The 21,984-nt window shown below is 49.4% G+C and overlaps 1 protein-coding gene across 1 annotated transcript in view; it reads left to right on the plus strand.

Annotated features, from left to right (window-relative positions):
• LOC137504554 (G-protein coupled receptor family C group 6 member A-like) overlaps positions 1-20,905 on the plus strand; it is a 40,448-nt gene extending 19,543 nt beyond the window's left edge. The window contains exons 6-7 of the mRNA XM_068233135.1: positions 7,742-7,859; positions 19,878-20,905. Coding sequence (XP_068089236.1) covers positions 7,742-7,859; positions 19,878-20,905 — 1,146 coding nt within the window. The remainder of the gene's footprint in view (positions 1-7,741; positions 7,860-19,877) is intronic.
• The last annotated feature ends 1,079 nt before the right edge of the window (positions 20,906-21,984 follow it).

Below are 21,984 nucleotides of genomic sequence, written 5' to 3' on the forward strand. Positions count from 1 at the left end.
AAACCACCTGAAATGAAAACCAACAGAGGTGATGCTTAATGGCAAGCAAATGCAAATTATGTACTAATTCTAATCTACAAATGTCCCGCTGTACAAATTGAATGTAAGTATACTAGTAGCTAGCTGCATTCATTCCTTCAAATCTACATTCAACATTTTTAGATTAGAATTAGTACATAATTTGCATCTGCTTGGCATTCAAGGCATGTAAATAGCACCAGTGGGGCTCTGCACTGCCTCTGTTGGTTTACATTTCGGGTGCAGCCTTGAGCGCTGTCATTTGTCTGTCTTCCTGTTTGATAACATGTGTATACCATTTATGATTAACAGCACAAGGAATATTATGTTTTTATTGCTAGACTTTAAAGTTTAGCACCAACAACTAGGTTACATGGTGTGGGTAATCTGAGGCTAAAGAGGCACCATAGAATGAAGTAAATTATCCAGGATACCCACTGTTATGTTAATGATTCTGGTTTTAGCATTAAGAACACTTCCTATATCTATTTATTGCTATATATTGATAGGTAGCCCTGTCCTCCGAGCAATGTCAGAGTCTAGGCTGGTTAGCTATGTTGAATGCATCTTCCAGAGAAGTCTGGTAGTCCAGGTATTATTTCTACTGGCTTTGGAACCTAGAGTCATGATCACGGGTTAAAACCATGATCATGAACCCGAATGCACATGCGCGGTAACCATTGGATGACGTTGTGGGGCCAATCGGAGGGCCCCCCTGGCGAGGAACTAGCAACCAATCAGAGGAGGGGAGCCTGGCCCTCCCCTCCTCTATACAAGGCAGCGGCCATCTTAGGGATCTCGTCCTTGCTGTGTGACTTGTACTGAGAGCATCTCCAGTGCTGCTGTGTGTTCGAGCAAGTGCTTTTCACTGTGAAAACAGAGTGTTTTGCATCCTAACCACATTCTGAACAGATTGATTATATTGCTGTATAGGTAGATAGAGATATGAGTGTTATTATAGTTTTCAGTCAGCTAGTGTACACTGTATACTGTGCTAGCCTTGTGTTAGGTCTGTGTGCAGACTAGGCCTACTAGCCTGTAGGTAGGTTAGGGATTAGTTAGCTGTTGTGTAGTGTAGTTCATCATTTGTATGGTTTATTACTTTATTTAGTGTTAGACTAGCAGCTGCACTACTAGTTAGCACTTAGCAGCAGGCAGGCCAGCATCTGTTTAGTTATTTTCTGACTGCTGCATCTGCATGACCAGGGCCGCGCCTGGGCGGGTGCTGCAGGTGCATTGCACCCAGGCGCCTGTCTCTGACAGGCGCCGCCCGGCCGCTGCTCACCCCCTCTGTCCATGGCTCCCTCCCTCCCTAAAGCCGCCGACGCCACCGCGTCACTCAGACCTCGATCAGGCGGTGACCAATTGTGCGGGCGCTAGGACCCAGCGCCCGCACTGATATGCGGAAGTGACATCACTTCCGCATATAGAGCGGGTGCGTCCGGCGCCCGCTCGTACTGGTCGGGTCGCCAATGATCCTGAGGTCTGAGTGATGCTGCAGGTGAGGGGGGAGCGGCGGTGGCTGGAGGGGGGAGAGGGCTCCCTGTCACTCACTCACTGCCTAAAGGGGCTCCCTGGCACTCACTCACTACCTGAAGGGGCTCCCTGTCACTCACTCACTACCTAAAGGGCCTCCCTGTCACTCACTCACTACCTAAAGGGGCTCCCTGTCACTCACTCACTACCTGAAGGGGCTCCCTGTCACTCACTCACTACCTAAAGGGCCTCCCTGTCACTCACTCACTACCTAAATGGCCTCCCTGGCACTCACTCACTACCTAAAGGTGCTCCCTGGCACTCACTCACTACCTAAAGGGCCTCCTTGGCACTCACTCACTACCTAAAGGGCCTCCCTTGCACTCACTCACTACCTAAAGGTGCTCCCTGGCACTCACTCACTACCTAAAGGGACTCCCTGGCACTCACTCACTACCTAAAGGGCCTCCTTGGCACTCACTCACTACCTAAAGGGCCTCCCTGTCACTCACTCACTACCTAAAGGGGCTCCCTGTCACTCACTCACTCCCTAAAGGGCCTCCCTGGCACTCACTCACTACCTAAAGGGCCTCCCTGTCACTCACTCACTACCTAAAGGGTCTCCCTGTCACTCACTACCTAAAGGGCCTCCCTGTCACTCACTCACTATCTAAAGGGGCTCCCTGTCACTCACTCACTCACTCACTCACTCCCTAAAGGGGCTCCCTGGCACTCACTCACTACCTAAAGGGGCTCCCTGTCACTCACTCACTACCTAAAGGGCCTCCCTGTCACTCACTCACTACCTAAAGGGGCTCCCTGTCACTCACTCACTACCTAAAGGGGCTCCCTGTCACTCTCACTACCTAAAGGGCCTCCCTGTCACTCACTCGCTACCTAAAGGGCCTCCCTGTCACTCACTCACTACCTAAAGGGGCTCCCTGTCACTCACTGCCTAAAGGGGCTCCCTGTCACTCACTGCCTAAAGGGGCTCCCTGTCACTCACTGCCTAAAGGGGGCCCAGGCTGGCTACATATACTTGGGACACTGGCTGTTTGTCATTATGTGCATTTACTGGTGAAAAGCTGTCTCTTATGTGCATTTACTGGTGAAAGGCTGTCTCTTATTATGTGCATTTGCTGGTGAAAAGCTGTCTCTTATTATGTGCATTTACTGGTGAAAATCTGTCTGTTATTATGTGCATTTACTGGTGAAAAGTGGTTTCTTATTATGTGCATTTACTGGTGAAAAGCGGTCTCTTATTATGTGCATTTACTGGGGAAAGGCTGTCCATCATTACGTGCATTTACTGGTGAAACGCTGTCTCTTATGTGCATTTAGTGGGGAAATTTTGTCAGTAAAAATCTTTCGTCAGTAAATTTTTAGGTATTTGTCAGTAAAAAAATAACATGAAAGGTTGGAAACACTGGCAGGCTGCGCGGCGCAACGGGAAAGATACAGGCAGCCCACCTCATGCTTGGGCTTGGCGGGGGGAGGAGCCGACGACAGCGAGCGAGAGTAGGGTGGCCGCAGGCAGCCATAAATACGCAGTGTGTGACTGCGTCGCACTCGCAGAGCCTCTCAGCCTGAGTCAGTCCAGAGACTAGCAGACTCGCAGGCTGCCAAAGCCAGCCAGGAGCAAGCCCATGGAAGAGGGGTAGGAATGGGGTATCACATGCATGTTATTTTTTACTCAAATGACCCACGGGCTGTATGGAAAGGGCTAAAGGCTGCCACAAACTACAAGCCTCCCCCCCAACAGGCACCACCCAGCACTGGACTAGCGGAGGATCTTAGTAAATTCTACTGCAGGTTTGAGGGTCAGGCAACACCTGGGGAGCACCTAGCAGCAACTACTCCCCCTCCGGGCCCTACAAACGAAGCCACAGACCAACTCCCCCCCTTGGTGGTGGAAGAGACCGAGGTCCTGCGCCTCCTGTCATCACTTAACACCAGGAAAGCCTCTGGCCCCGACGGCGTGTCCCCTGTCTGCCTGAAAACCTGCTCTCAGCAACTTGCTCCCGTCCTCTCCTCCATCTTTTCCAGGTCACTAAAGGAAGGCAAGGTCCCCGCATGCTTCAAAAAGTCCACTATCATAACGGTCCCCAAGAAGCAGGGTGTTTCCGACCTTAACAACTTCAGACCTGTGGCACTGACGTCCGTCATAATGAAAACCCTGGAGCGTGTGGTCCTATCCATCCTGAAACTCTCCACCCTGCCCCTCCTCGACCCCTACCAGTTCACCTAAAGGGCAAACAGGTCCACAGATGATGCCTTAAACATATGCCTGGAGCTCATCTATGATCACCTTGACAAAACAGATGTGTATACCAGAATACTACTCCTGGACTTTAGCTCGACCTTTAATACCATCTGCCCACGCATCCTCCAGGATGATCTAACTGCACTTGGTGTCCATCCCGGCCTACGCCTGTGGATCACAGATTTTCTCACCAACAGGACACAAGTCGTCAAGTTGGGCAATATCCACTCAGGGGTAGTGACGACAAACACTGGCGCACCACAGGGCTGTGTCCTGTCACCACTGCTGTTCTCCCTCTACACGAACAACTGCAGATCCGAGGCAGACTCTGTTAAAGTCATAAAGTTCGCCGATGACACCACCATTGTCGGCCTGGTCACCAAGGATAATGTCCAGGAGTACTGTCAGCAGGTGGAGAGAATCTGCCAGTGGTGTAAGATGAACAGTCTAGTGCTAAACACGACAAAAACTGTTGAGCTGATCATAGACTTCAGGAAGGCTGCTTCCACCCCACCTCCCATCTTCATCGGCGGCATGGAGGTTTGCGAGAGTAACATGCGCTCGTCTTTTGGGGACCACCATCTCCAATGACCTTAGCTGGAGAGACAACATCACTGCTATCCAGCGGAAAGCCCAGCAGAGGCTCTACTTCCTACGCCAACTGCGGAAATTCGGCATGGCCCAGGAGGTCCTAACAAGCTTCTACACCGCCACCATTGAATCGATTCTCTGCTCCTCCATCCTGGTCTAGCATAACGGCGCCAATGATAACGACAAGTGCAAACTGCAGATGGTCATCAGGGTGGCGGAGAGGATTATCGGGAGACCCCTCCCCTCACTTGCCCACCTACACAACTCAAGGCTGCAATCTAGGGCACTGAGGATCGCAAACGACTGTTCCCACCCAGGAAACCGCTACTTTAACCTGCTCCCATTGGGCCGGAGGCTTCGGGCCATCTCAACAAGGACTGCGAGGCACATGAATGCATTCTTCCCCTCGGCTGTCAGCCTCCTAAACTCCCTCCAAATACTCCCATCAGCACTACAACCCCATCACGGATCACGATCCGAGCTGTGACACTGCTGAACTGATCTGTCCGTCCCCCAAGTCTGACTAACTCTACGTAAGACAGGATCTGAGGGCGGACAGGAATCACAGGATGATCTGTCCTGAATGAACACTGTAAATGGTTATCGTTGTTCCTCTGCTTGATGTTCCTGCATGCTGTGTACCCTTTATGTATGTCTTCTTTCTTTTTTTTGAGCGATGTATCGTGCCAAATCCAATTCCGAGTATAACCCTGTTATGCTTGGCGAAATAAAGGATTCTGATTCTGATGCATGCGTAAAGAGCTGGAAGGTGTGGGTGTGATTAGGCAGGACATGGGTGTGGTTATGTGCTTGGGCGCGGTTAATTTAACCACTCCCATAGGCGCCAGAGAGAATCTTGCAGGCACCCCAGGCTCTACCCTGTGCCTGACTGTATTGATTGTGTTACAGTCAGACAGTCTTTTAGTGTCACTGTCTGTCACTCTTGTTACTTAGTGCTACATTTACTTCGTCCACTACTAGTGTAGTGTAGTGTGACGTCTGTCACTGACCGTTTACGTGCAGTGAAGTCAACTACCTGTCACTGTTCATGACTTGTTGTTGTATTGACTGAGTGACTTGTCTAGTCTACTACTAGTAAGGAAAAAAAAAACCCTTTCAATTTTTTTTGTCACCAACCCATCCCTCTTTACTAAAGTTTACACCCTTTCCCGCCCTTTATATATATATATATATATATATATATATATATATATATATATATATATATATTTGTTTTTCTTATTGTATTTGCACTGTACAATGACTGGCAGAGGTACTAGAGGGCGAGTCACCACCAGGAGAGGCAGCGCCACAGCCGGCACCACTGCCGCACAGTTGTGGAGGAGGGAGCAGAGATGCAGCAGCAGTGTGTGCCGTGGGTTGTCGTCGCCGGCCCATTGACCACAGCCAGGCACTGACTGTCGTGGAAGTGATGGCGGAGCAGCAGGCCACCAGTTCCAACCAGACCTCCAGCGATACCAGTGCCACCACCAGAACTCCAGTCCGCAGCAGCAGCTGCCCGCCACCACCGCTTGAGGTAATGTCAACCCCAGCGGCCAGCCCACGCTCACTGAGCTTGCTGTTTACCCCAAGGACTGCAAGCGACTTGAGGGCTGTTGTGGCAGAGTTTGAGGAGGAGATCATTGGGACAGATGAGGAGGCATTTGAGATGGAGGAGGTTGTTGTCGGCGAAGAACAACCTGGTTTTGATGATGAGGAGGAGGAGGGGCCTAGTCCAGGGGATGTTGGGGCAGAAGAGGTGGTTGGGGGCTCAGAGGAGCTGTTTGGAGAGGATTATCATGATGATTATGATGATGATGATGATAAGGTGCGGGACCTCCCTATGTGCCACGGTTGGGTGAAGGCAGCTGGGAGGCGGAGGAGGAGGCGGCTCTGGCACAGAGGCACAGCAGCATGGCCTTCCCCCAGCCTTCCACCCCCTCTATCCCTGTGCAGCCACCACAGCAGCCAGTGCCTGCGGCCATCAGCAGAAGCAGGCACCCAGGAGACCTGCTCTCTCTGACTAAGGCACTCTACACAACGGTAGAGCTGACAAGAGAGGAGGTGCCTGCAGCAGCATCCTCCTCTCAAAGTGAGAGCCAGCACCTGACCCGAATGGTGGCAGACTACATGGGGTCCTTCAGCGGGCTCGACACCGAGCACCCTGTGGACCCCATGGAATCCTGGGTCAAGTGCTTGGAGATCTGGAGTGAGCTGGCGCAGTACACCCTGGAAGTCCCATCTTGCCCCCTTCCAGCATGCTGTCCAAAAGGTGCTTCAGTGTGGCCAGTGGCGTGGTCACTGAGAAGCACTCTTGTCTGTCCCCAGAGTCTGTGGACAGACTCACCTTCCTGAAGATCAACCACACCTGGATTGATGGCATGTTCCTGGCCCCTGTTGGCGGCGATAGGGAGACATAAGGTGGCTGGGAATCTCTAGCACATCAACCTTCAGTCTCATCATGCTAATTTGGCCTGGTTTTTATTAGGTGCTGTGGTACCACGGCTAGGTGCCATGGCCTATGCTGCCTGCTACCATGTATGTTACTCCTCCTGCTGTAGCTACATTTAACCTCCTGCTGTCTGTGTTAAAGGCCATTCGTGATTACGACTAGTGATTCCAGATTCCATGCGTAATCACAATGCAAATGCAAATTTGAATAGTAAAAGGGGGTATTCGAGCAACCCTGCCTGTCAGCACTAATGTTGCCACCTGTAATAGATTTCAGAATTTAAATTGGGTTAAGAAAATATTTTACAACGGGCAAATGCTGACTAAATTATTTATAAAGTAATCAATTTTCAGTGTAGTTCCTTTTTAAGAGTCAAGTTCAAGTATTTAAACTTTTGATTTAAGCTTTGATTCAGAGTGATGGTTTAGGTTAACAGATAGAGTTTTGCGATAAGGGTTATGTTGCCATTTAGAACAAGGGCTTGGGTTAAGAGTTAACGATTAGGCTGAGGTTTAGACTAGGAGCTAGGATGAGAGCTAGGGTTTCAAAGGAGGTGTAGAACTGGGAGCCAGAATGAGGTAAGGGTTAGGATGAGGATTAGAAATAGGAGTTATGTGAAGAGTTGTGGGATAGCCTGAGGTTTATAAATAGGAGCTAGGTCAAGAGTTGTGGGATAGCCTGAGGTTTATAAATAGGAGTTAGGATGAGAGGTAGGGGTTAGGTTGATGTTTAGGACAAGTAGCTAGGATGAAAATTAGGGGTTAGTCTAGAACGAGAGTTAAGGGTTAGGCTAAGGTTTAGAAATAGGAGTTATGAGACCAAATCTCAGCAGGAACAAAGAGGACTACATGAAATCCTGCATGATCGCCCTCTACCATTCACACTGTATACTCAATTTGTAGGAATAATTTTGAGGTCAACAATTTATTTTCTAATTCCAGGTTCCCTTCTCCAATTGTTCAGCAACCTGCAAGCCGGGATATTTCATGAAACATTCCTTCATCAGCTGCTGCTATGAGTGCATCCCGTGTGCCAACAACACCTTCTCCTCCTCACCGGGTACGTATGTTGTGGACCTCGCGGAACTGATATTGATGGAAGTAAATAAAAGATATGGAGCTCTTTCTTCATTTCTTTAGTCGATTTCAACTCTTTGTGACCATTTGTACTTTTCCACTCCAGATGTGTCTGTCTATCACTGTTTCACTTAGCTGTTGCCTAGGCATGTTCATAGCTTCACATATGCCGTCTATCCATCTTAGCCTTTCCCGTCCTCTTCTTCTTTTGCCCTCAATTTTTATAAGCCTCAAAGTTTTCCCAAAGAATCTGGTCTTCTCTTTATGTGGCCAAAATATTTTAGCTTTAATAGTATTATTAACCCTTCTAGTGAATAGTGCTCATAATGGGTCAATTACGATTACACAAAATTTAGCATAATGCGTAATTGTTATTACATTACATACAGCATACTACATTTGTGAATCACAACTACACCCGTAATTACAAAGTTACAGGTAATAATATTTGCATCTGTAGAAAAGGAAGGTCCGCACCAATGTCTCCACTTCCAATGACTTTATTCAGGACGTATCCAGTTACAGGTGATAGCACTTGACTGACATGTTTCGGACTCAGGTGCAACCTTTCATGGGTTGTCTCAACAGCAATGAATGTAACTTAAAATTCACTCATATGTGGCAACCCAACTCCATTGATTATTTGGATTTGAGCCTGGAAGGCGACTCCGCCTCACGGGCTGTTCACACTAGGACATATCGGAAGCCTTGTGCGGGCAATTCCACATTACAGGCAGCCAGTTGTCACCCTGCGCATACGATCCGGGCGGTTCCGGTGGGCGAATTTATACGGGCGCGCCGGAATTGTTCAGATCATGCGGCTACTGGACGGGAGTTTGGGGTGGTTGAGGGACATTTGTTAGAGAGAGGCTACCCTAAGTGGACTATAGAAAGGGGCAAACAGAGGGCAGCTTCTATTCCCAGGAGGCAGTTAATACGGGCCAATACGTCTGGTCGCGATTTCGGAGAGAGGTCCTCTTTTGTAACCACGTTTAGCTCCGAGTATCAGGAGGTTAAGCGTATCATCACCAAATATCTTCCCATTTTGGAGGGTGATGAGGATTTGCGGCCCTTTCTTCGTAATGGCCTCAGCTTCTCCAGCAGGCGGGCCCCGACACTGGGTAGCATGCTGTCCCCCAGCCTCTTTAGTTCACATGGGGAATCCTCCACTTGGCTGTCTACCAGAGGCTCATATAAATGTGCAATCCCAACTTGTAACTATTGTGCACTACATACCAGGACCCAATTTGTGGAGTCAGTGCACAATGGCTACAAATCCACTATCAAGCACTTTATTAACTGTGGTTCTAAAAACGTTATTTACTTGGTGACATGCCGAGCATGCTCTCTTCAATATGTAGGCTGCACCATCAGACCACTCAGAGCCAGGGTGTCTGAACATTTTTTGGGAGCAGGCTGGTCCACTCAGAATATTTCCAATGTCGCCAAACATTACCGGCAGGTACATGGTGGGGACATTTTGGGATTCTCCTTCCACGGAATTGAGAGGGTTTTTCTGCCCAAACGGGGAGGTGATCTTCAAGCCCTGATTCGTAAGAGGGAGGCACTCTGGATCTTCCGCCTCGGCACCAGGTCACCCAAGGGTTTAAATGCCAGGTGGGATTTAGCTTTGGTCACGGGTTAAGAGGAGGTATATCCCAATTAATCCGGACATTACCTGAGATTGTAACCAATGTGCTAACACTTATAGCAAACCATCTGTTTGATTCCATCAGTGCTTGTCATTTTCTGTTAATGGCTGGTGTGTTACTCCTCACTCGTTAAGTTGTAAACAATTTCTCAATTAATTGATTATTATTTTTTTGTTTGCTGGCTCCTTGCATTTTAATTGTGTAAGTGTTTGGTTTTATATATTTTTATGTATCTAGGGAGTTGGTAGTTTTTGGTGGGATGTGACGAGTGATTTGTTCCCTCCCCAGGATGGGTTGGGCCATGCCCCGCCTCCTACTACCCTCTCTTTTTTTAACCTGCACTCCTTGAGCCATGAAATGACTATGATTAAGGACCTGGAGTCCGAAACATGTCAGTCAAGTGCTATCACCTGTAACTGGATACGTCCTGAATAAAGTCATTGGAAGTGGAGACATTGGTGCGGCCCTTCCTTTTCTACGTCTGTTCACTGGGCTTGGCTGCTCGTGTTCCTGCACTGTCCCACTGAGTACAGTGAAGCGGTACCCTCTGCTCACTTCCTTCCAATATTTGCATCTATTGCCTGTTGTACTGCACATGTGCGGCTATTAGTTAAATATTCAATGCAAAAAGTGTGTTAGCTTGCAAAAAAAATTGCATTCATCAGCCAGTATACTGCACCTGCATATATAAATGTTCAATGCAAAAAAGTGCATTCATATGTGGAAAAAAATAGTGTTCATCAGCCAGTATACTATTATTCAATGCAAAAAATTCAGTTTATATGCGTAAAACAAACAAACACAGATATCGCACTTTTCTCCTGGCGGACTCAAAGCGCCAGAGCAGCAGTCATTAGGGCGCGCTCTATAGGCAGTAGCAGTGTTAGGAAGACTGGCCCAAGGTCTCCTACTGAATAGGTGCTGGCTTACTGAACAGGCAGAGCCGAGATTCGAACCCTGGTCTCCTGTGTCAGAGGCAGAGCCCTTAACAATTACACCATTCAGCCGAAATTACGTTCACGTCCGTTCACGTCCAAAATTACACGTAAATTACACTGACATGCGTAATTACGGTTAGCGATTATGTTTGCATGCATAATTTTCTAGGCGTAATAAGCAAATTTCACATTACAATTATGATGCTTAATTACGCATGGGCGTAATTTTTGCCCAACACTAGTAGTGTTGGACCATTGGTCATCAGGAAATCGAACACTGTTGCTGCTGTGCCCTTGATTGATCCCTTACAACTGAGAATTTCCAACATGACTTAGGGAATGTCAGCTCTTGTCCAATATGTGGATAGATAAACTGATAGCAGTTTACAACTGCAAAATGCATCAAAAATGCAAACCAAGTGTGACCAAGGGTGACAGCATTACTTACCTTTGGGGCCCTGCTCCCTTCTGAATGCTTTTCTCCATCAAGCTCCCAAGTAGTGTTGGGCGAACAGTGTTCGCCACTGTTCGGGTTCTGCAGAACATCACCCTGTTCGGGTGATGTTCGAGTTCGGCCGAACACCTGACGGTGCTCGGCCAAACCGTTCGGCCACATGGCCGAACTAAGAGCGCATGGCCGAACGTTCCCCGAACGTTCGGCTAGCGCTGTGATTGGCCGAACGGGTCACGTGGTTCGGGCCCGAACGCGCTCTGATTGGCCGAACGGTCACGTGGTTCGGGTAAATAAATACCCGAACCACGTCATATCTCCGCCATTTGTCTGTGGGTTTAGCTTTGGGTAGGCAGGCAGGGTAGTTCGCTCTCCAGCCACGCTAGCCAGGGTCCCCCCCAGTCATTGTGTGTCGCTGCTGGGAACAGTAGTACACCGCTCGCTCAGCCACACTATATATAGCATTGTTTACTGCCACTGTGTACCTCGCTCAGCCACGCTATATATATAGCATTGTGTTTTCTGACACTCTGTGTACACGGCTTAGCCTGACTAATATAGCATTGTGTGTACTGCCAGTCTGCCACTGTGCACCTCGCTCAGCCACGCTATATATAGCATTGTGTGTACTGCCACTGTGCACCTCGCTCAGCCACGCTATATATAGCATTGTGTGTACTGCCACTGTGCACCTCGCTCAGCCACGCTATATATATAGCATTGTGTTTTCTGACACTCTGTGTACACGGCTTAGCCTGACTAATATAGCATTGTGTGTACTGCCACTGTGCACCTCGCTCAGCCACGCTATATATAGCATTGTGTGTACTGCCACTGTGCACCTCGCTCAGCCACGCTATATATAGCATTGTGTGTACTGCCACTGTGCACCTCGCTCAGCCACGCTATATATAGCATTGTGTTTTCTGACACTCTGTGTACACGGCTTAGCCTGACTAATATAGCATTGTGTGTACTGCCACTGTGCACCTCGCTCAGCCACGCTATATATAGCATTGTGTGTACTGCCACTGTGCACCTCGCTCAGCCACGCTATATATAGCATTGTGTGTACTGCCACTGTGCACCTCGCTCAGCCACGCTATATATAGCATTGTGTTTTCTGACACTCTGTGTACACGGCTTAGCCTGACTAATATAGCATTGTGTGTACTGCCACTGTGCACCTCGCTCAGCCACGCTATATATAGCATTGTGTGTACTGCCACTGTGCACCTCGCTCAGCCACGCTATATATAGCATTGTGTGTACTGCCACTGTGCACCTCGCTCAGCCACGCTATATATAGCATTGTGTGTACTGCCACTGTGCACCTCGCTCAGCCACGCTATATATAGAGCATTGTGTTTTCTGACACTCTGTGTACACGGCTTAGCCTGACTAATATAGCATTGTGTGTACTGCCACTGTGCACCTCGCTCAGCCACGCTATATATAGCATTGTGTGTACTGCCACTGTGCACCTCGCTCAGCCACGCTATATATAGCATTGTGTGTACTGCCACTGTGCACCTCGCTCAGCCACGCTATATATAGCATTGTGTTTTCTGACACTCTGTGTACACGGCTTAGCCTGACTAATATAGCATTGTGTGTACTGCCACTGTGCACCTCGCTCAGCCACGCTATATATAGCATTGTGTGTACTGCCACTGTGCACCTCGCTCAGCCACGCTATATATAGCATTGTGTGTACTGCCACTGTGCACCTCGCTCAGCCACGCTATATATAGCATTGTGTGTACTGCCACTGTGCACCTCGCTCAGCCACGCTATATATAGCATTGTGTGTACTGCCACTGTGCACCTCGCTCAGCCACGCTATATATATAGCATTGTGTTTTCTGACACTCTGTGTACACGGCTTAGCCTGACTAATATAGCATTGTGTGTACTGCCACTGTGCACCTCGCTCAGCCACGCTATATATAGCATTGTGTGTACTGCCACTGTGCACCTCGCTCAGCCACGCTATATATAGCATTGTGTGTACTGCCACTGTGCACCTCGCTCAGCCACGCTATATATAGCATTGTGTTTTCTGACACTCTGTGTACACGGCTTAGCCTGACTAATATAGCATTGTGTGTACTGCCACTGTGCACCTCGCTCAGCCACGCTATATATAGCATTGTGTTTTCTGACACTCTGTGTACACGGCTTAGCCTGGCTCTATAGCATTGTGTGTACTGCCACTGTGCACCTCGCTCAGCCACGCTATATATAGCATTGTGTTTACTGCCACTCTGTGTACACCGCTCAGCCAGACTATATACCGTTGTTTACTGACACTCTGTGTACACCGCTCAGCCAGACTATATACCATTGTTTACTGACACTCTGTGTACACGGCTCAGCCTGACTATAAAGCATTGTGTGTACTGCCACTGTGCACCTCGCTCAGCCACGCTATATATAGCATTGTGTTTTCTGACACTCTGTGTACACGGCTTAGCCTGACTATATAGCATTGTGTGTACTGCCACTGTGCACCTCGCTCAGCCACGCTATATATAGCATTGTGTTTACTGCCACTCTGTGTACACCGCTCAGCCAGACTATATACCGTTGTTTACTGACACTCTGTGTACACCGCTCAGCCAGACTATATACCATTGTTTACTGACACTCTGTGTACACGGCTTAGCCTGACTAATATAGCATTGTGTGTACTGCCACTGTGCACCTCGCTCAGCCACGCTATATATAGCATTGTGTTTTCTGACACTCTGTGTACACGGCTTAGCCTGACTAATATAGCATTGTGTGTACTGCCACTGTGCACCTCGCTCAGCCACGCTATATATAGCATTGTGTTTTCTGACACTCTGTGTACACGGCTTAGCCAGACTATATAGCATTGTGTGTACTGCCACTCTGTGTACACCGCTCAGCCAGACTATATAGCATTGTGTTTACTTCCACTCTGTGTCTGCTGGGCCTGGGAACAGTAGTACACCGCTCACCCGCCACTGTATAGCATTGTGCTCTGTGTCGCTGCTGGGAATAGTGGTACTGTATAGCATTTCTGTACTGCCACTGTACTGCTGCCAGTCAGCGTGTACTGTAAGGATAAGTGAAATGAGGAAGAAATCCGGTGAAAGAGGAAGGGGCAAGGGAAGAGGTGTTTCCCCTGACGGTTCACGTACAGGCCACAGGGGAGCACCCAAGAAAACCCACTCAATACCGCCCATGTTGTCCAGGACAACAACCCTCACAAATCCAAAAGAACAGGACCAGATAATTACTTGGATGACCTCTCAAGCGTCCAGCAGTGGGTTAAGCAGCACCAGCACATCACGCACGAGGTCCGAGTCCTCAGCCAGTTACAAGGAGCCAGTGGGCACAAAGCTGACACAACCGGCAGCGACACCACGCACACAACTGCCAGATAACCAGTCCTATGAATTACCTCAGGACACAATGGGGTATTCGCAGGAGCTATTCCCAGCCCAACAAACTTCCACCTATGAAAGGTCAATGGAGGAACAGCCAGAAATGTTGTGCCCGGATTCACAACCATTAACTGTGGGAAATGCACCGCGCACTGAAATACAAGGCGAGTCCGAGGAGGACTCGGAAACCCAAATCCCAGAGCAAGTTGGGCAGGAGGGGTTGCAATTGCAGGAGGTCGGCCGACAAGATCTGGAAGACGACGTTGGAGTGAGCTGCACAGAGGTTGTTCTGGGGAGCTCTACTCCACGGCGGCGGCCCCCCACAATGACATATGACGAGTTTGAGGAGATGGAAGAGGAGGGTATGGACAATGTGGACAGAGACCCAGATTTTATTTGTGAACGAGAACATCGCCGTCGTAGCAGCAGCACAGATGAGTCTGTTGAAGAACCCACTGCTGCACGAGTTCGCCTTGTGCCACAAGGTAGGCGGCGCGCAATTTCAGGCACCACAAGCGTGGAAGTTAGAGTGAGAGGCAAAAGAGGAGGAAACAGAAATCGCCAGCAAGGAGGCAGGTGCTCCAAAGTCTGGGCTTTCTTTGAAGACTGCACTGAGGATGTTACCATGGCGATTTGCAAGGTGTGCAAGACTCGCCTGAGCAGGGGGAAAAGTATTAACAACCTCTCCACCACCAGCATGAGCCGCCACATGCTATCCAAACATCCCACTCTGTGGGCAAACGCGGCAGGACAGGGTACCAGCAACACTGCCTCCCTTGGGTTCACCAGACTCACCACCAGACCCGCCTCAGCAGCAGCAGTAGCCCAGCCATTGCGTGGTTCACAACATTCACAAACATCAGACGACGCTGACACTGTCACTTTCCGGAGTAGTGCTCTTGAGGTCTCCCAGTGTTCATCAAACACAACAACCAACAGCCCTTCCATGTGCAGCGCTACGGTTCAGTTGTCTGTGTCGGAGATGTTTGAGCGCAAGAGGAAATTGCCAGCAAATGACCCCCGGGCCGTGGCATTAACAGCCAGCATAGCCAAGCTTCTGGCCTGCGAAATGCTGCCATATCGAGTGGTGGAGACAAACAGCTTCAAGGGCATGATGTCAGTGGCCATCCCACGTTACGTGGTTCCCAGCCGCTACCACTTTGCGCGCTCTGCAGTGCCTGAGTTGCATGAGCACGTGGTCAGCAAAATAACCCGAAGCTTGAAGAATGCCGTTGCCTGCAAGGTTCACCTCACCACTGACACTTGGACGAGTGCGTTCGGCCAGGGTCGATACATCTCCCTTACCGCGCACTGGGTGAACCTTGTGGAGCCTGGCAGCGATTCCTCACCTGCTACGGCGCGGGTGTTGCCCACGCCGCAAACAGCTGCACCGCCGTCCCTCCCACTGGATAACAACAGCAGCACCTACCTCTCTGACTCCTTCTCCTCCAACGCATCTCAAAGCTGTACCTCATCCGGAAACGCTAACCCAGCAGCAGTAGGATCGTGGAAGCAGTGCAGCACAGCTGTTGGCATGCGTCAGCAAGCGTTGCTGAAGCTGATCTGCCTTGGGGATAAGCAGCACACAGGGGAGGAAATTTGGAAGGGAATAAAGGAACAGACGGATTTGTGGCTGGCACCGCTGGACTTGAAACCGGGCATGGTTGTGTGTGATAATGGGAGTAATCTCATTCGCGCTTTAAGGTTGGCTAAGCTGACACACATCCCTTGCCTGGCGCACGTGATGAACCTAGTAGTTCAGCGGTTCCTGAGGACATACCCAGGCGTGGCCGATCTTCTGTTGAAGGTGCGTCGAGTGGCCAAACATTGTAGAAATTCCAGTACTGCTTCGGGGGCACTCGCCAAGATGCAGGAGCGCTTCAATCTCCCCCACCATCGCTTGCTGTGTGATGTCCCTACGCGCTGGAATTCTACGCTGCACATGCTAGCCCGCTTTTGCGAGCAGAAGAGTGCAGTGGTCCAGTACATGACGGCGCAGTACCGAGGCGCATCCAGCCAGCTGCCAAGCTTCTGTGGATCCGATTGGGCCAACATGTTGGACCTCTGCCAAGTCCTCCAAAATTTTGAGCAATCCACGTTGCTTGTGAGCAGTGACAACTCTTCAGTCAGCATTACCATACCACTGCTGTGTTTACTGAAGAGGTCGATGTTGAAAATCAAGGAAACAGCTGTCATGATGCAACTGGGGGAATCTGAAGGAGAAAACGATCAGCGTGATGGTACCAACATCAGGCCATCCGCCTCAGGGAACGCTGGCCCCAGCAGCTATGACGAAGAAGGGGAGGAGGAACAGCTGGAGTTGGAGCAGGAATTTCATGCCACCACTGACGAGGGCCAGAGCGGTGCATGTTGGACTTCCACAATTCAACGCGAATGGTCAGCAGAAGCAGACCAGGAGGAAGGTGACGACTATGATGCATCACAACAACTATCACAACGCTCACAAGAGGATGATGAGGATTCTGGTAGGACTCTGGCACACATGGCTCAATTCATGCTAGACTGCATTGAACGTGACCCACGCATTGTGCGCATTCTGGACAACACCAATTACTGGGTTTATACCCTTCTGGATCCACGGTACAAACACAATGTTCCAAAACTGCTTGAAGAAAGAGTCAGACAGGTCAAAATGGAAGAATACCAGCAGGCCCTTGTGGAGACTTTAGAGAGGAGATTGACATCCTCCCCCTCCTCTAGCCAGTTGTACGCAGACAGACTGACTCCCGCAAACCCAGGACGACCAGGAGGGCAGCAAACAACGCAAGCCGCAGCTAGTGCCCAAAAGGGAATGGTATCGGCAGTGTCCTTGGAGTGGGAAAATTTTCTGACACCCATGCAGCAGCAGCCCACTGAACAGCAAGCGTGCAGATCCACCTCCAACACCGATCGCCTGGAGAAGATGGTCAAGGACTACATGTCAGATGACGTAGCTGTGTCGAACAATCCATCTGCACCCTTCAACTATTGGGTATCGAAGCTAGACACCTGGCACGAACTGGCAATGTACGCAATAGAGGTGCTGGCTTGCCCGGCAGCCAGCGTTATGTCGGAACGCTGTTTCAGTGCTGCCGGAGGCATCGTCACAGATCGGCGTATCCGCCTCTCCACAGAAAATGCAGACCGTCTGACTCAAATTAAAATGAATCAATCCTGGATTGGAAATGACTACGCAACACTCCAGGACCCCAACCAAGTAACATGACCAATGAACATCTGGGATGGTGTAGCGTTTCCGGTCCCTGTTTATTGAACCTCTCATCTGTATTACATTTATGACTGCATGGCGGCAAAAAGCATTGCTGCTATATCCGCACGCTTCTTGCCCTCATGCAAGGCCTGGGTTGTTGTGTCTTACAAAGCGTGGCCTTCTCCTCCTGCGCCTCCTCCTGTTCCATCACATCTGCTGCTGCTGGGTTAGCGTTGCCGCGTGGTCCCTGTTTATTGAACCACTTATCTTTATTACATTTATGACTGCATGGCGGTACAAAGCATGCTATCCGCACGCTTCTTGCCCTCATGCAAGGCCTGGGTTGCTGTGTCTCACAAAGCGTGGCCTTCTCCTCCTGCGCCTGCTCCTGTTCCATCACGTCTGCTGCTGCTGGGTTAGCGTTGCCGCGTGGTCCCTGTTTATTGAACCACTTATCTTTATTACATTTATGACTGCATGGCGGTACAAAGCATGCTATCCGCACGCTTCTTGCCCTCATGCAAGGCCTGGGTTGTTGTGTCTCACAAAGCGTGGCCTTCTCCTCCTGCGCCTCCTCCTGTTCCATCACGTCTGCTGCTGCTGGGTTAGCGTTGCCGCGTGGTCCCTGTTTATTGAACCACTTATCTTTATTACATTTATGACTGCATGGCGGTACAAAGCATGCTATCCGCACGCTTCTTGCCCTCATGCAAGGCCTGGGTTGTTGTGTCTCACAAAGCGTGGCCTTCTCCTCCTGCGCCTCCTCCTGTTCCATCACGTCTGCTGCTGCTGGGTTAGCGTTGCCGCGTGGTCCCTGTTTATTGAACCACTTATCTTTATTACATTTATGACTGCATGGCGGTACAAAGCATGCTATCCGCACGCTTCTTGCCCTCATGCAAGGCCTGGGTTGTTGTGTCTCACAAAGCGTGGCCTTCTCCTCCTGCGCCTCCTCCTGTTCCATCACGTCTGCTGCTGCTGGGTTAGCGTTGCCGCGTGGTCCCTGTTTATTGAACCACTTATCTTTATTACATTTATGACTGCATGGCGGTACAAAGCATGCTATCCGCACGCTTCTTGCCCTCATGCAAGGCCTGGGTTGTTGTGTCTCACAAAGCGTGGCCTTCTCCTCCTGCGCCTCCTCCTGTTCCATCACGTCTGCTGCTGCTGGGTTAGCGTTGCCGCGTGGTCCCTGTTTATTGAACCACTTATCTTTATTACATTTATGACTGCATGGCGGTACAAAGCATGCTATCCGCACGCTTCTTGTCCTCATGCAAGGCCTGGGTTGTTGTGTCTCACAAAGCGTGGCCTTCTCCTCCTGCGCCTCCTCCTGTTCCATCACGTGTGCTGCTGCTGGGTTAGCGTTACCGGTCCCTTTTCCTGGAACCTCTTATATGTATTACATTTATGACTGCATGCCGACAAAAAACATGTTACCTGTGCAAAGAAAACAGACATTTCTCGCATTTAAAAGACAGTTTTCCCTTTGAAACTTTAAAATCGATTTTCTCAAAAACTATAAGCTCTTTTTGCTATTCCATTATGTTCGGAGTTCGGGTCGAACACCCGAACATCGCGGCCATGTTCGGCCTGTTCGGCCCGAACCCGAACATCTAGATGTTCGCCCAACACTACTCCCAAGGCGGTGTTGTGCACCCCTGACTACCACAATGCATGCTGTGAGATGTAGTCTTTTCATGTGAGTACATCTCCCTGCCAGACAAAGGAGCAGTCCCCAAAGGCAAGAAATGTCTGTCACCCCCCTACGGCACACTCTGTTTAGGAACCTCCCTTAGGGGCAGGTTCGTTTTATATATTTTGTCCAAAAAGGTGGTTTGATTTGCTTGAAAGCTCCAGAGTCGGTTCCAATCCCAGGTGGAGGGGCCACCTGCATGTATTCCCAGGGATGGTTTTAGGTAAAATGGGGACTGGTAAAAAATAAATGTGGGGCCTTTACATTTTTTATACTGTACTATCAGTAAACAGTTGATTGCTCCTCCACTCCCTAACTGATGTGGCTCTTTATGGGCCTGAGGTATTGCCCAGTTTGACCCTACGGAAACGCTGATCCTTTGTGTCTACCCATGCTTAGATTCATTTTCTCAGGGTGATTAGATTAAATCTCACCTGCCAAAAATATTCATTTAGGTTAATTGGCTTCCCCAGGTCCTCCCTCCACCCCATGTGACAGAGACTTCAAACTCTGGACGCCACTGAATGAAAGCTAGTCCTTCTTTCTCATGTTCTCTGTAAAGTATGGTGGAAATTCTACTAGTGCTATTTTATATTATCTCTCAGTTCACGTACACTCTCCTTTGTGTGTGTTTTAGGTATGACGCAGTGTCAGCCGTGTTCCCTCCATCAGTGGTCGTATAGTGGAAGTTCTCGCTGTGAAAACCGGACGGTTGATTACTTTGCATGGAACAACGCCTTTGCTATCACTCTGGAGACCTTGTCCTCTCTTGCTATGCTGCTTGTCCTGCTGTCTGCTGGTTTGTTCATGAAATATTCCCACACGCCACCCGTGAAGGCCGCAGGGGGCCCTTATGCCTACTTGTTCATGCTCTCACTATTAGTGAGCTTGGCCAGCACCGGAGTTTTCATTGGCCAGCCTAGCGATACGCTCTGTAAGATCCGCCAACCCTTGTATGGCATCAGCTTCACCATGGCCGTGTCTTGTATCCTAATCAAATCTATCAGGATCCTTTTAGCCTTTGAGTCGGCCACAAAAGGAAGGAAGTTAGAGAAGTTAACCTACCAGCCCGTTCTCCTGGTCATTATATTAACGGGGATCCAGGTCTGTATTTGTGTAGTGTGGCATGTGGTGAAAGGTCCTGCTTTCACAGAGATATACACCATCTCTGAGCGCATTATACAGCAGTGTGATGAAGGATCCTACGTGGCTTTGGGCATCATGTTGGGCTACATGGGCTTGTTGGCCCTAACTTGCTTCATTGTGGCCTACAAAGGCAGGAAATTGCCAGAACGATATAACGAAGCTCGTTGTATCACATTCAGCATGCTGGTCTACATATTTGTGTGGATTCTCTTCATCCCCATCTATATCAATGTTACTAGCGGCATCTACCTTTCCGCTGTGCAAGTGGTTGCCATCCTGTCCTCCGTGTATGCCGTGATCTCCTGCCACCTCTTACCCGTGTGCTACGTGGTCCTCTTTAGGAGAGACAGCTGCACCAGAGAGAGGTACCTTGCGAGTGTCTTTAGGTTCTACAGGGCTAAAACGCGGGGCAGGTCCGTTATTCAGAAGACTCCAAACCAACAAGAAGATCCTTCTGCCAACTCTGAGCCAGGTATCGAAACTGGCACAATTTCACAAGAAAGTTCTCAGCACTCCTGAAGATGAATGCATCTTAAATTGACACCCCGTTGTCACTAAAACTTGCTATAGTTGTGTATGGGTGCTGCTCAACTCCTTCTGGTTACCAGAAAAATTAGCTATGCAGAGCAGGAACTCCTTTTAGGCAAAGTTCACACTTGAATTGAAAAACAGACACTATTTGTCTTTATTAGAGATTGCAAGATGGACACTAGAAGGATCCCATGTTATTAATAGGAAGTTGTTTTGCTATGAACTGATCCGTTGTTGTCCATGGAACTCAAAGTCCCGACCTGCATGATAATTCTGGACAAGCGTTTTTTTTTTCCATAGAAGCATTTGCATGAAACAAATCTGCTCCATACTCCACAATGGACCACCAGAGCAGATAGGGATGGTCATTGGAGGACCTTTTTTTGTTTGTATGCTGTGTGGAATTCATCATGATTTGCAGTGTTTACATGTTTCTGTATTGTTTGCATTTCTTTGTTCATTTATTAATATTGCTACATTTATTTTTGCATTATTATTATTATTATTTCTTTATTGGTGTGTGGCTGCGTGAAGAAGGATGATGGGGCGTACACAGGGGTTGTCTCTGTGCAGAAGAAAGGTGGGCATGGTCAGAACATGGCTCTGCTCAAAGGGAGGAGGTGGGCATGGTCAGGCAATGTCTCTGTGTACAGGGGGGAGGTGTGGTCAGGTAATGGCTCTGTACAGAGGGAGGAGGTGGGCATGGTCAGGCAATGTCTCTGTGTACAGGGGGGGGGGGGGGTGGTCAGGTAATGGCTCTGTACAGAGGGAGGAGATGGGCATGGTCAGACAATGTCTCTGTGTACTCTCTGTGGGCATGGTCAGGCAATGTCTCTGTGTACAGGGGGGGGAGGTGTGGTCAGGTAATGGCTCTGTACAGAGGGAGGAGGTGGGCATGGTCAGGCAATGTCTCTGTGTACAGGGGGGGAGGTGTGGTCAGGTAATGGCTCTGTACAGAGGGAGGAGGTGGACATGGTCAGGCAATGTCTCTGTGTACAGGGGGGAGGTGTGGTCAGGTAATGGCTCTGTACAGAGGAAGGAGGTGGGCATGGTCAGGCAATGTCTCT

This window comes from Hyperolius riggenbachi, chromosome 4 (assembly GCF_040937935.1).
Source record: "Hyperolius riggenbachi isolate aHypRig1 chromosome 4, aHypRig1.pri, whole genome shotgun sequence".
NCBI lineage: Eukaryota > Metazoa > Chordata > Amphibia > Anura > Hyperoliidae > Hyperolius > Hyperolius riggenbachi.